The sequence below is a fragment of the Chelonia mydas genome, chromosome 3 (assembly GCF_015237465.2).
Source record: "Chelonia mydas isolate rCheMyd1 chromosome 3, rCheMyd1.pri.v2, whole genome shotgun sequence".
In the NCBI taxonomy this organism is placed as follows: Eukaryota; Metazoa; Chordata; order Testudines; family Cheloniidae; genus Chelonia; species Chelonia mydas.
Window position 1 is genome coordinate 178342129 of NC_057851.1, and position 14856 is coordinate 178356984.

The window sequence follows — 14856 nt, forward strand, 5'->3', positions numbered from 1 at the left end:
ACCATACTGACAAAGTAAAAGACTGTCCTGATGCAAAAAGCTTTAATTCTTAATTCTAAGATACAACAGGATGGCAAGACATATAGGCAGGGGCCAGGGAGCAGCCACGTAGCCAGGTGGAGGGAACAGGGGGAGGGTGGATGAGCTAATGATAGTAACAGAATATTTGTGTAAAGATTAGCAATGTTCACAATCTTTAGGTATAATAAGATGAACAACAGCAGTAACATTAGATTCCTGATTGATAGGGCTGCAGATTTGTCATAGCATTTTTTAAACAAAAATCAGGGAGCAGTTATGGCAGATACAGTAAAAGTCATAGGTTACCAAATTTACCTTGACTTCTCCCTGACTTTTGATTTAAAAAAATATTGTACTCCTTGCCCTGCTCAGGAGGCATGGACCATCCAAGCAGCACCTTTAACCTCAGGACTGCAACCCTAATCCTGACTTGGTGTGGAAGGGAGGGCTGCCCAAGGAAAGGGAGGATGCTCTGAAAAGTGAGAGCCTGCACACGCTCATCCTGCAGCAGCAGGTCCTGTGGGCCTGTGCCTGGCACCCTGCTCTGGGCATTGTGACTTGGCATGTTTGCTCTGGTTTGCCCAGCACTCCCCCCCGCCACATTATGACAGAGGTTGGGTGGGCCAATCCTGAGTGGCACTGCAACCTGGTGTACGAGGTCATAATGCCCAGAGCGGGGAGCTGGGCCCAGCCCTGTGGGATCACAGCTGCTGCTGCTCTGAGTGAGTGACTGACAGAAAAAGTCACGGGCAAATGGGAAAATCACACTAAAGGTGCCTTTTTTTCCCACCCACTATGACAAACCTGTAGTCCTACTGTTTCCCTATCCATTCTCATCAGGCAGGGATTTGTACTCATTATGGCAGGGGTGAGTGTTGAGGGATTTGAAGAAAGATGAAATCGAACTATATGGATTATAAAAGTGAGTTTTACTTATTCATAAGGAGTGGTAATGGGGGAAAGCTCAAAGGTGTCTAGGGAGAAGCTGACTGGTGGGCAGTAAAGACTGGGAATGTTGGAGAAGGAAAAGCAGGCATCATCATCATCATGATATAAATTACTAGATCAACTATGTAGCATGGGACCAAGTCCTGAAAAGGCTTATAGATAGAGAGAAGAAACATATGTTGGATGTGCAGATAAGTGAAAGCATTGGAGAAACTCAAAGAGAAGACTGATGTGCTCAGAACCAGGAAGATAATCCTAGAAGCAGCATCTTGAATAGACTTGAGGGGAACAAAGGTGCAGCAGTTAAGGCCAGGGAGGAGGAAGTTGCAGCAGTTAAGGTGCAAGATAAGGGCCTAGATGAGAATTTGATGGTGTAGAGAGAGAAAAGGTCAAATTTTAGAAACATTCTTTACCAGGAAGTGGAGAGATTTAGACGCAGCCTAGATGTGTGGATTTCAAAGGAGGGTTGAATTAAAGATGATGCCCAGAGGGGAAAGGAGAGTGAGGAGAGGCTTTGGGACAAAATATAAGACCTCTGATTTGGGAATGTTGCATTTAAATTGAATGGCTGGACATCCACAAAGAGATGTCAGAAGGACAGGCTGAGATTTAAGTTTGTGCAGATGAAGGCAAGTCTGAAGTGGATATGAAGTCAAAGTTTTGTTTATGGATAAGATCATCCAGAGACAGAATGCAGAGGAAGAAGAGTGTAAAGGCTGGAGCTCTCTTGAACCTCCAACATTAGTTACAGGGCATATGAGGAGGAACTTCCAAACAAAACACTGAAGAAATTATTAAAGAGGTAGGAAGAGAACTAGGAATAGTCACAAAAGCTGAGGGAAGGTGAAATTTTAAAAGACCATGCCCAGCAGCATCAAAGTAGCCAGTAGGTCAAGGAAGACAAGGATGTACCCATGTTATTTGGATGCAAAGTGCTCAATAGACCCTTTGTTAAGTGTGGCTTCTGTGGAGTGTAAAGCTGGAAGTCAGATTGGAGAGGATCTAGGCTGGAATGGGAGGGAAGGAACTTCAGACAGTGGTTTTAGAAGGTGCATTCAAGGAATTTGGAAATGAACAAGAGAAGAGAGATTGGGTGATAATTTGAAAGGAAGCTACAGTGAGGTGGTTTTTGTTTGATTTTAAGATGGGGGAGACCAAAGCATGCTCATACAGGGAGGGGAAGGAAGAAGTAGAGTAGGGGGTGAGGGAGGTCAGGAGACTGGAAGGAACTGGAGGAGGAGGAAAGCAGGAGAGTATGCAGTGAAAAAGGAGAGATGAGAAGAAGGTTATGCCAGATGGTTTTCAACATTTCCTTTGAAGGCTGTGCAGAGATGGGGGGGAAGGGACAGAAAAGGGAGGTTAAAAAAAAAAGACAGCTGGGGTTGTGGGTGTGGGATTGAGTGAAGGTGGAGAAGTAGACCTGTGTGGCTAAAAGGATGGCAAAACTGAAAGAAGTGAATTAGTGGAAGAAGTCTGTATGGTTGTGGGATATCTACCATAAGAGAAGGTGAGGAAGAGGGCACTGAGAATGAAAGAGAAGTTCTCGGTGTTGATGGATAGGAAATCACAGGAGGATGGGGTTTCTGGGCAACGCTGAGGGGCAGGTGGGTGATAGTAAGGGAGATGTGGTAGTGACCAGGGAAGTGGAAGTCAGAGATGGAGAAATTGGAGAGAGAGCAGTTCTTCATAAAGATAAGATCTAATGAGTGCAAAGGTTAATGCTTCTAAAGTGTTTTGAAGATGCAAAAGTGCTAAATATTGTTATAGTAATTTAGGAACAGCTATTAAGATTAGCATTCTAATTTAGGTTGGAAGAGATGCTGCTATTCATGTGTGGGACACACAGACACTAAAATGTTTATCGTTGCTGAAAGGCCAGCACCAAAGAGGAGTATGTGCACTGGATTTTTCAGGTAAGCAACAACCCACACACATCAGAATGAATTATTAAAATTAGTCATTTAGTCTAAAAATGAAATTTATCTTTTAGATAAAAGGACATTTTTATAATTAAGATCAATTTCACATGGGCTGTTTGATAAGAGTGGGATTGTGTATGGAAATCAAGTACATGGCCTTTTTTTTTTTTCCCCTAAAAATGGATTATTATTCAAGTGCTGCTCCCTATGCGTATTCCAAATGCAGGTGCGCATGTGCGCCATGCACCAGAGCCAGAACTGTTCATAGTAGTTTCCATTGACTCACATGTGCGTGGTGCATTGACCACATGACGCATCCGAGGCTCTAAGAGGCTGTGTGGGTTGACGCCACTCCAGAGTCAGAATCCTCTGTTCCTCTGTGGTCTTAGCGAGCTAAGAGTACTGCATTTGCCTTTGTACCTAGTTCTTTCTAGTTAGATAGTTGTCCATTCGTTCATAGTAGTTAGTTAGGTTCTCCCTTGAATTTCCCCTATCGGGGACTTCTCCTCCTCCCCAGACCCAACAAGCGAGTTTCAAGAACTGTGCCTCATGCCGTTGCTCCTTTTTGGTGGGTGACTAACACACTCATTGCCTGTACTGCCTGGGTGAAGCCCACGTAGTTTCTCGCTGCTCCATCTGCTGCTCATTTCCATTGCGTACCCGAGCAGCTCATGAACTTCACCTCCATAATTTTCTAATAGAGGAGGCAATGCGCCCACATGTGCAACCAGACCCAGCTCTGACGGAACCACCAGAGCGGCGCCCATCACCGATGGTGAGCGCCTCACCGGGTCCCTCATGTGTGGCACCGGCCAGATTTGTATAATATTTGGTGGTGCCCAGAATGGGTCCAAGTCCTGCCCCCCCCCCCACATACACCTGCCTAAGGCTCTGGGAGGGAGTTTGGGTGCAGGAGAGGGTTTGGGGTGCCAGCTCTGGGAGGAAGTTTGGGTACAGGAGGGGTGCAGGCTCTGGGACAGAGTTTGGGTGCTGGATGCAGGCTCTGGGCTGGGGCAGGGGGTTGACATGGCCCTTTCCCCGGCCTTCTCCTACAGCCTGGAACCATGACAACAGTCCTATCCTCTGGGATATGATCCTGCAGTCGACCCGTGGTTCCTTTACTAATGCATGGCGATCCCTACTCCTGGCCTTACTGGCCCTCGTGGGACCCCTACCACCATTTCAGTATGCATCGCCCGCATGGCCTGTCTCCTATTTCAGGAGGAACCTCTGGGTGCTCCCACTCCATCAGCACCGCTGGCCTCAGCAGCACCTTCGGAACCAGCAGTCCCTACAGGCACTTTGTCGCCACTGGACGATGCCCTTATTCCACCTTCCCTCTCACCACCAGATGACCATGCACAATTGATGGCTTCTGCACTCAGTCTCCCAGTAGAGGATGTTCAAGACTCCCAGGACCAATTCCTGGACATCCTTCAACCTTCCAGACTGTCTCGTACCGCCTTACCAATACATGGTGCCATCTTACAGTCAGCCCAAGCTTTATGGCATATGCCAGCATCCTGCACCCCCACACCAAAGTGGGTGGAATGCCGATACTTTATCCCCTCTAAGGGCACTGATTTCCTTTTTACCCACCCACCACCTAACTCTCTGGTTGTCCACGCTGCCACCGAATGCACCCGTCAGCAACACTTCAAGTCTGCTCCTCCAGACTACACTGCTATAAAACTGAACTTGCGAGGCATCATCCACCAGGGCTTTCATTATCGAATTCCTTTCCTTCCCTCCTTGCCACCTGCCTGGTGGCCAACCTTCCAAAGATGGTCTCCACGAAGATGCCACTGCCCTCCTCTGAAAGGGTGCCATAGAACCTGTCCCATAATGCTACCACGGCCATAGCTTCTATTCCCCCTTTCCTCATTCCGAAGAAAGGAGGTGGTCTTTGCTCCATCCTGGACCTCTGCTCCCTGAACAAGTTTATTCACAAGTTTCATTTCAGGATGGTCACCCTCCCTCTCATTATCCCCTCCCTTCCCCATGGAGGTTGGTTCACGGCTCTTGATATGAAAGATGCATACTTTCACATAGACACCCACCCCACTCATTGCTAATTCCTCCATTTCACAGTGGGCAGTGCCCATTATCAATTCTGTGTCCTCCCCTTCAGAATCGCTGACACCCCCCGTGTCTTCACAAAGGTCTTTGCAGTCGTGGCAGCCCACATGTGCTGACTGGGCCATTCCCTTTTCCCTTACCTGGACAACTGGCTTCTTACGGAGCTCTCTTGCTCCCATCTCCTCGCCACTATACGGACTCGCCGTACCCTCCTCAGCAGCTTCGGTATCTGCATCAACGAGGACAAGTCAATCCTCGACTCTACCCACACACTCACTTTCATAGGGGCACGACTGAACTCTGTCTTGGCCCGCGCTTTTCTTCCATAGGACCACTTTGCCATCCTTACTTCCCTTATTACGACACTCCAGCACCATACGCAGACACACATCTTTCAGTGCCTCCCTCCTGAGCCATACGGTGGCCTGCACTGCTTTTACACTGTATGCCCACCTTCATATACGTTGCCTTCATCTCTGGCTCCGTACTGTCTATGATCCACAATTGGACTGACTAAACAAACCACTCATCCTCCCTCCTCCTGTTTTGACTTCTCTTGTTTGGTGGTGCAACCCATCCACAGTTCTAGTGGGCTTCCTGTTTACATCTCCGATGCCCAGCACCACTCTCACCACGGACGTTTCGTTGGTAGGCTGGGGCACTTATCTAAATGACTGCACAGCACAGGGCCTTTGGTCAGAGATGCAGAGATGCACATCAATGTCCTGGAGCTATGGGCGGTCCATCTTGCCTGTCAATCCTTTCTGTCCTTCCTCCACTCCCACAATATCCAAGTACTGTCAAACAAGATGACGGATGTCAGATACATCAAAAAACAGGACGGTGCAGGGTCCCCTTCTCTCTGTCCGGAAGCTGTCCATCTTTGATGCCTCCGACACAAGATCATCCTACATGCAGTGCACCTCCCGGGCACCAGCAACTCTCTGGCAGATAGACTTGTCCACTCCTTCCATGCCAGCTACGAGTGGGAACTCTGCAAACCCCCTCTCCAATCTGTCTTTTGTCGGTGGGGCATGTCACTTTGGGACTTCTTCGCAACGTCCACAAACCACAAACTTCCCCTCTTCTGCTCCTGAGGGGGCCTGGACCCGGACTCACAGAGTGATGCCCTTCTCATTCCCTGGACTTCAGATCTCCTCTACGCCTTCCAACCCATTCCACTTCTCCCCCAGGTTCTATGCTAAGTGTGCAGGGACTGCACAATGGTTATCCTCATGGCTCCCTCCTGGCCTTGCCAACACTGGTACACCAATCTTCTCCAACTCTTCGCTCGCCCCCCATTCCTCTTCCCACCCTCCTAGATCTCCTGATGCAGGATGCCACCATCACATCTCTCCAGACTCCATTTCCATTCTTGTCCTCCTAGACTATCTTCTTCATCTCCACTAATCAGGCCTCAGTCACTCCTCCATTCATGTTCATCTAGCAGCGCTCAGTGCCTTCCTTCCTCCTGGGGATGGCTTCTCCATCTTTACTCACCCAACGACCTCCCCATTCCTCTGGGGCCTCCTCGATGCCTTTCACCTCTTGCAGAAGCCTGCACTGTCTTATCTCAATGTGGTCCTCTCTGTTTTCACCAAGCCACCTTTCAAACCCTTTGCTACCTGCTCCCTCACCTACCTCTCCAAGAAAGTAATCTTCTTGGTAGCCATCACCTCTGCACACCATGTCAGTGAACTGGCGGCCATGATGGCGGACCCACCATTCACGGTCTTCCACAAGGACAAAGTCTCCTTATGTCTGCACCCCAAATTTGTACCCAAGGTGGCTTCCTCTTTCCACTTCAACCAAAGTATATACATTCCGGTCGTCTACCTCAAACGCCATACCTCACCCATGAAGCATGCCTTCCACTCCCTCGATGTCTGCAGGGCACTAGCCTTTTATCTCTACTCCACTTGTGCTTTCTGTGCATCCCCCCGTCTCTTTGTTGCCATCGCAGAGCGCTGCCACAGCTCCACCCTCTCCTCACAGTGACTCTCCAAGTGGATCTCCCACTGCATCGAGACCTGCTATGAGCTCTCTGGCACTCCTCTTCCACTGGGAGTCACAGCCCATTCCACAAGGGCATATGCTGCCACATCAGCCTTCCTGGCAGGAGATACGTTGAGCTGCCACTTGATCCTCCATCCACACCTTCTCCACTCATTATGCCATTGCTCCCTCCACAACTGCGGATGCAGCAGTCGGTCACGCTGTCTTACAGACTTGTTCTTTCGAGAGCCCTCACGCCAGTCTCATGCTGACCACTGCTCGCTACTCTCCTGCCTTTGGAATCCACATAGGGACCAGCACTCGAAGAAGAAGAGAGGGTTACTTACTGTAACTGAAAGTTCTTTGAGATGTGTGATCCCTATCTGGATTCCAATCCCTCCCTTTTTCTCCTCTGCTCCAGGCTCCATTCATTATGGGTACGAGGGAACTAGAGTGGTGTCGACCTACAGAGCCTCTTAAAGCCTCAGGCATGCCATGCGGTCAATGCACAACACACGTGCGGGTCAACGGATACTGCTTTGAACAGTTCCTGCTCTGGTGCATGGTATATATGCGCGCCCGCATTTGGAATCCAGATAGGGACCACACATCTCAAAGAACTTCCAGTTGCAGTAAGTAACCTTCTCATCTCTCTGGTCTCTAGTCAGCCAAAATATCAGTGGCCTCCTGGAATGCACTTGCCATAGCAAGCCAGCCTATTCAAGGAGAAGATAGACGAGATGCCCTTACTCATGCATGTAGTCCCAATGAAATCATGTACTTCTGTGAGTTTCCTACATATAATAAGAGTACAGCTATTAGATTCAATTTATTGATGTTTATAGGATGGTATAATTATTTTGAAGTAAACAAAAGAGTCACCTGGAGCATGTAAGCAAGATGGAAGTGTAATTTGCATGCAATTCTTAAATTGTGGTTAGAGATGCCCAAATACATGAGTGTGTCTGAGGCAGAGGGCAGTACAAAGCATCGTTGTCCTTTGCTGTTCTAATCTCCTTCTGAGATGGGCTTGTACTGTCTGGGTTGCCTCACTTTTTGAGAGGCAAGTTTCAAGAGTGGGAGAAAGACTGTCTCAGTATTGCAAACCCCCACATGCTCAAAAACCATGAGTCAGGCCTCCCAAAATCATCAGATAGGATTAAAATCATAACATTTTAAAAGAAAACTACTGACTACTGGTTTACCTTTAAGGTGCTCTTGGGTCACATTTTCAAACTTTTCTCCGCAACCATGAGGGCTAGAAATTTCATTCTTTTTTTTTAAATGAAAGCTCAGATCCTCAAGTATTTGCATAACTTTTGGGAGCTAGGGCTTTAAGAAAACCATCAAATATTGTGAGCCTAGTGATAAAATTGCAAGAGTTAGCTACCCTGGTGTCCATAAACAGGAAGGTGACAGGAGTGGGAGAAAAGGTCCATTCAGGAGTATTGGACTAGGAGGAAGAGATGGTAGCTTGATAATAAAAGATTGTCCAAGGGCCCTGAAATTTTAGTGGATCCAGGTTTCCTTTTAGCCTTTGTTCTCAACAATATCTTGTCAATGCATGATGCAGAGCTACTAGCAGTTTGATATTCAGACATCGGCTTAGTTGCTCCTTGTGAACTGTTGTGATTATCTGATTTAAACATCTCTGAACTTCAAAAAAGTTTGGATCTGAATCTAAATTTTGCGGATGCTCTGTTTCTAAAATAGGTACTTGTTTGAGTGATGGTCCTTATACTTATTCCATTGGAGGTGCACATGCGCTCCTCATGCCTGAAACTGGAAGATTTTTTTCACTAGCAGTGTCCATTAATCCGTGCCTGCTCTCTTCTCCTCATGTTCTGAACCAAGGACATAAGGGGCAGTGCAGATCAACCATCTCTTCAGTTCCATTCTATCTCCCATGGTCTGAGACTGAACTTATGCAGAGCCACCAAGGAACAGAAGCCCTGTCCGCTCTTAAGCAACAGGGGCCATATATGCTATCCTGGAGGACCTTACTATCTGTGCAGGCCTGGAATTGCCAATTCTATCTAATCCAGTCCTAACCAGGGAGGTCCCCACACCATCTGTTCAACACTCACAGGTACCAATGACTAGCTGAGGTATAATAAGACCACCAGTACAGAGGGCACCACCCATCAATACAAAGACCTCACACTCCTCCCAACAAATCTGGAATCAACAGGAGAGCATCACCAGCCTTTTCAAAGTGGGCAGTCAGCCCCAACAGATGATCCAAGAACTCATGAGCATCTTCCCACTCTCACAGGAAGGACTATCAGAATCAGTGTTACCCTCCCTTCCTCGTTACCCCCATGATCCCTGGCACTGCACTTATTTGGGTCCCTGGGATCTGTAATTGAGACAGCCTGAGACAGGTAATCCCACAGCGGTGAGTGGTTCAGCTGATCAGGTTGCTGATTTTCCTCAGAGTGTTCCTGAGTGGATTGAGGTTCTTCAGGGTCCGTTCTCATGCGAGGATGCTCAGACAGGAAGTAGACTCCCTGCTTCCTCCAGGAGCCATAGAAACAGTACAAGGGAAAAGGATTATACTCAAGATACTTCCTCATCCCCAAGAAGAAAGGAGGCTGAAGGCCCATAGTAGATTTGAAATAGCTGGATGTCTTCATCCACAGCCTGAAGTTCAGAGTGATCACCCTGACCTTTATAGTTCCCTCATGGACTTACAGAGGTCAGGGTGATCATTCTGTTTACAGCTCTTGATGTAAAGATGCTTATTTCCACATATCACATTCTGGGGTGCAATTCAGATTAGTGAGAGGCTATGTCAGTGCTTGTCCTGTAATCCTGAGTGCCTTAAATGCTCTGCTTCTGTAGCCCCATGTCTGGATGTTCCCAGTCAACATGCACTGAGTGTCTGTGTGTTGAGTAGCCCTGGTTCAGCAACTCTGACTCCAGCAGCCTGCTTTTTTCACACTCTGGTCTCCACCAGCTTTGGTTACTACTATCCAAGTGATCCCAACACACACCTACCCCTGAATTTCCCCCAAACCATGTACTATGAAATGTCCAGCCCCTCCTGGAACATTCAGAGGAGTAATAAGTTCTCTTGCTCCTTTAAAAAGACAAAAGCGCAGCACCTTCTTGCTTTAACTGCAGTTAATACGACTTCAAGTGAAACACAGTCCTGGGTTGATTCAGAATAGAAGTAAAAGGTTATTTAATGAAAGAGAGAGGTTTTCAGTGAGTTGAAGTACAAGGGATAAAATCAGAAATGGTTACAGGTAAATAAAAGTGAAAAATGCTTTCTAGTAACCAAAATTTAACCAAACTACAGCCTTGGTTCAAGATGAGTTTCTTACCACACTTCCTTCCAGCAAGATTGCTGTCCGCCCCATTGGTCAGGATTTCCCACAAAATACAAAGTGCTTGGTTCCTTTGTAAGTTGTGGGGGAAGGATAACTTGGAGTTCTTTGCCCCTCTCTTTTATAGAAATATATCCTTCTCAAAGTTCAGTGCCCCTGCTGTGAGGAATGGGCCATGAAGTCTGATGAAGAAGGTTCCATGCTGGTTTCTTCCCCGCTGGTGCTTTCTACAATGCAAATTTATCTGTCCATGCAGTCTCTGATATGCCAATAAATGGCCACTTGTCTGATTTCCTTGAAAAAAGTCAAGGAAAGTGTGGGCCCCTTACTGAATGAGGGAGGCAACCTAGTGACAGAGGATGTGGAAAAAGCTAATGTACTCCATGCTTTTTTGCTTCTGTCTTCACGAAGAAGGTCAGCTTCCAGAATACTGCACTGGGCAGCACAGTATGAGGAGGAGGCGACCAACCCTCTGTGGAGAAAGAAGTGGTTTGGGACTATTTAGAAAAGCTGGACGAGCACAAGTCCATGGGGCCAGATGCGCTGCATCCAAGGGTGGTAAAGGAGTCAGCGGATGTGATTGCAGAGCCATTGGCCATTATCTTTGAAAACCCATGGTGATCGGGGAGGGTCCCAGATGACTGGAAAAAGGCTAATGTAGTGCCCATCTTTAAAAAAGGGAAGGAGGAGGATCCTGGGCACTACAGGCCAGTCAGCCTCAGCTCAGTCCCTGGAAAAATCATTGAGCACGCCCTCAAGGAATCAATTCTGAAGCACTTAGAGGAGAGGAAAGTGATCAGTAACAGTCAGCATGGTTTCACCAAGGGCAAGTCATGCCTGACTAATCTAATTGCCTTTTATGACCAGATAACTGGCTCTGTGGATGAGGGGAAAGCAGTGGACGTGTTATTCCTTGACTTCAGCAAAGCTTTTGATAGGGTCTCCCACAGTATTCTTGCCAGCAAGTTAAAGAAGTATGGGCTGGATGAATGGACTATAAGGTGGATAGAAAGTTGGCTAGATTGTTGGGCTCAACGGATAGTGATCAATGGCTCCATGTCTAGTTGGCAGCTGGAATCAAGTGGAGTGGCCCAAGGGTCGGTCCTGGGACCGGTTTTGTTCAATATCTTCTTTAATGATCGGGAGGATGGCATGGACTGCACCCTCAGCAAGTTTGCAGATGACACTAAATTGGGAGGAGAGGCATATATGCTGGAGGGTAGGGATAGGATACAGAGGGTCCTAGACAAATTAGAGGATTGGGCCAAAAGAAATCTGATGAGGTTCAACAAGGACAAGTGCAGAGTCCTGCACTTAGGATGGAAGAATCCCATGCACCGCTGCAGACTAGGGACCGAATGGCTAGGCAGCAGTTCTGCAGAAGAGGACCTAGGGGTTACAGTGGACGAGAAGCTGGATATGAGTCAACAGTGTGCCCTTGTTGCTGAGAAGGCCAATGGCATTTTGGGCTGTATAAGTAGGGGCATTGCCAGCAGATTGAGGGACATGATCGTTCCCCTCTAATCGAAATTGGTGAGGCCTCATTTGGAGTACTGTGTCCAGTTTTGGGCCCCACACTACAAGAAGGATGTGGAAAAATTGGAAAGAGTCCAGCGGAGGGAACAAAAATGATTAGGGGACTGGAACACATGACTTATGGGGAGAGGCTGAGGGAACTGGGGTTGTTTAGTCTGCGGAAGAGAAGAAAAAGGGGGGATTTGATAGCTGCTTTCAACTACCTGAAAGGGGTTCCAAAGAGGATGGATCTAGACTGTTCTCAGTGGTAGCAGATGATAGAATGAAGAGTAATGGTCTCAAGTTGCAGTGGGGGAGGTTTAGGTTGGATATTAGGAAACACTATTTCACTAGGAGGGTGGTGAAATAGTGGAATGGGTTACCTAGGGAGGTGGTGGAATCTCCTTCTCTTGAAGTTTTCAAGGTCAGGCTTGACAAAGCCCTGTCTGGGATGATTTAGTTGGGGATTGGTCCTGCTTTGAGTAGGGGGTTGGACTAGATGACCTCCTGAGGTCCCTTCCAACCCTGATATTCTATGATTCAACTAATCCTCAGATGACAGTAGGATCCTGTCTTGTCTTCCTAGGTCAGATAGCTTCATGCATATTTGTGACATCCTTTGTGAGATTTTGTCTAAGAAGTCTACAGATTTGTTTGTGGACAGTCTACGCACCAAGGAAGCACAGTCCAGACAAACTGGTCTCACTTCCCCACAGAGTTCTGACTTCATTTATCTGGTGGGAAAACAGGGAGGCAGTGTGTGAGGAGATTTCCTTTGCCCCTCTGCCACCCACAAAAAGATTGATCAGATGCCTCACTCCTACGCAGGGGAGCCTTTCTCATCAAACAAATAGCACAGGGTCCTTAGACCCAACAACAGGGTACTTGGATCCTCATGGCCTGTAGACAGTCCATGAGGCCTTCAGTCTACAGTCCATGAGGCCTGCAAACAATTCCTGCTGTTTGTTTGAACTCTGCATGTTCAAGTCATGTCTAAGAAGATGACAGCTTATTTTATATATGAGCAGGGAGGAGGAAGGTCCACCCCTCTTTTCACAGAAGCTCTCAAACTGTGGAACTGGTGCATTCACCACCAAATCATCCTCTCGGCAGTGCACTTTCTGGGAGTGCAGAGTGCTCTGGCAGACAGCCTCAGTCTACATTTCTCCAGAGAGCACAAGTGGGAACTACAGAACTTGGTGGTACAGAGCATCTTCAACAGTGGAGATTCCCATTATGAGATTTTTGTCTCTTGGGAAACAAAGAAATACCTGATCTACTGCTCCAGTGCAGTTCAGGGCCTCTATTCCAGAGGAGATGCATTTCTAGTGCAATGGTCAGAACCATGATGTTTGCATTTTGGCCCATCCCTCTTTTACCTCAAGTTCAGAGGAAAATTAAACAAGAAAAAGCATCAATGATTCTAGTTGCTTCTCAGTAGCTGAGATAGTTCTAGTTTACAAGCATTCTCTAGATGGCCTTGTGTACATGCATCCACATTCAGCTTTTCTCAGGCCTGTTGACCCAGGACAAGGGCAAGATCCTCCACTCCAACCCAGCATATCTCTATCTAACAGCTTGGTATTTGGATGGGTGATGAATCTAGAGCGATTGTGCTCAGCAGCAGTACAATCCATGATCACAGTACAGTCCATCCTTAACAATAGCAGAAAAGACTCCACAAGAAAATGCTGTACAGCAAAATGGAAAAGGTTGTTCTACCTGGTGCCAGTGTTATCAGATACCCCCCAGAGGTTGCTAAGATCCCTACTATTCTGGACTACCTCCTCTTTCTAAAAACATCTAGACTACCAGCGCTTTGTGAGTGCACTTGGCAGCTATTAGCACCTTTCACCCTCTGGTTGACAGACATTCGCTCTTCACCTATTCCACCACAGTATGGTTTCTGAAGGAACTAGTCAGAACTCTTCCTCCAGTGCTGAAGACTACCCTGATATGGGACCTCAGCATTAACTGATTGTCCATTTGACCCTGTGGCCCTTTGCTCAACTATCTATGAAGGTTGCCTTCCTGGTTCCAATCACTTCAGCCAGAAGAAAGCATGGGCGAGCTAGGGGCCTTTATCAGGGATCCTCCTTCTATGGTCTTCCATAAGAATAAGGTTTTCTTTAGGTTACATCCTAAATTTATTGCTAAAGTAATCTCAGAATTCTATCTGAATCAGATCATCCACTTTCCTATCTTCTATCCAAAGCCCCATGCCACTAGAGAAGAAAGGAGGCTGTGCTCTCCAGATGTTTGTCAAGTCTTGGCATTTGACCTGCAAAGGACGAAACCCTTCAGGAAATCTCCTGAACTGCTTGTTTCCTTTGCTTCCCCTCTCATACTTTCAGCTATCTCTGCACAGAGGCTTTCCAAATGAATACCAGGCTGCATCCTGCTTTGCATGTGTTGATGCTGACCCTGCCCCTACAGGGTGTGAGAGCCCACTTGACCAGAGCTCAGGCTGGGCTGGTAGCTTCATTTCATGATGCCCCTCTTCTGGAGAGCTATAGAGTGGCAACTTGAAACTCTGTGCATACATTTGTGGGACATTGCACCGTGGTACAAGGTTCTATGGCAGGTGTATCCCTTGGCAGAGCACTCCTGCTATCTGGAACAGCGGGGTTTCTCATACCCTCCTCCTCAGTGAATACTATTTGTGAGTCTCCTCATGTGGAATACACGTAGGACCATCACTTAACAAAGTCTGGTTACTTCCCTGGTACAGTAACTGGAGTTCTTTGATATGTATGGTCCCTAATGTGTATTCCATTACCTACCCTCCTTCTCCCCTGCTTCTGATCCTTATTCTAAGGTTATTCACAATAGAGAAGGAACTGGAGAGGTCTATGCCCTCAGTTTGGAACATGAGGAGGAGAAAGGCTAAGGTACAGACAAAAGGATGCTGCCAATGAAAAATCTTCTGATCTCGGAGGCACATGGAGTGCATGCACATCTCAAGTGGAATATACATAGGAACTATACATTTCAAAGAACTCCAGTTACTGTACACGGTAAGTATCCAGATTTTCAACTAAAATTCC

The 14856-nt window shown here is 47.2% G+C and overlaps 1 protein-coding gene across 2 annotated transcripts in view; it reads left to right on the forward strand.

The window, feature by feature from the left end:
* EML6 (EMAP like 6) overlaps nucleotides 1-14856 on the forward strand; it is a 329709-nt gene that overhangs the window by 147974 nt on the left and 166879 nt on the right. For both annotated transcript variants that reach the window (XM_043543860.1, XM_037895940.2), the window contains exon 16: nucleotides 2777-2882. In XM_043543860.1, coding sequence (XP_043399795.1) covers nucleotides 2777-2882 — 106 coding nt within the window. The remainder of the gene's footprint in view (nucleotides 1-2776; nucleotides 2883-14856) is intronic.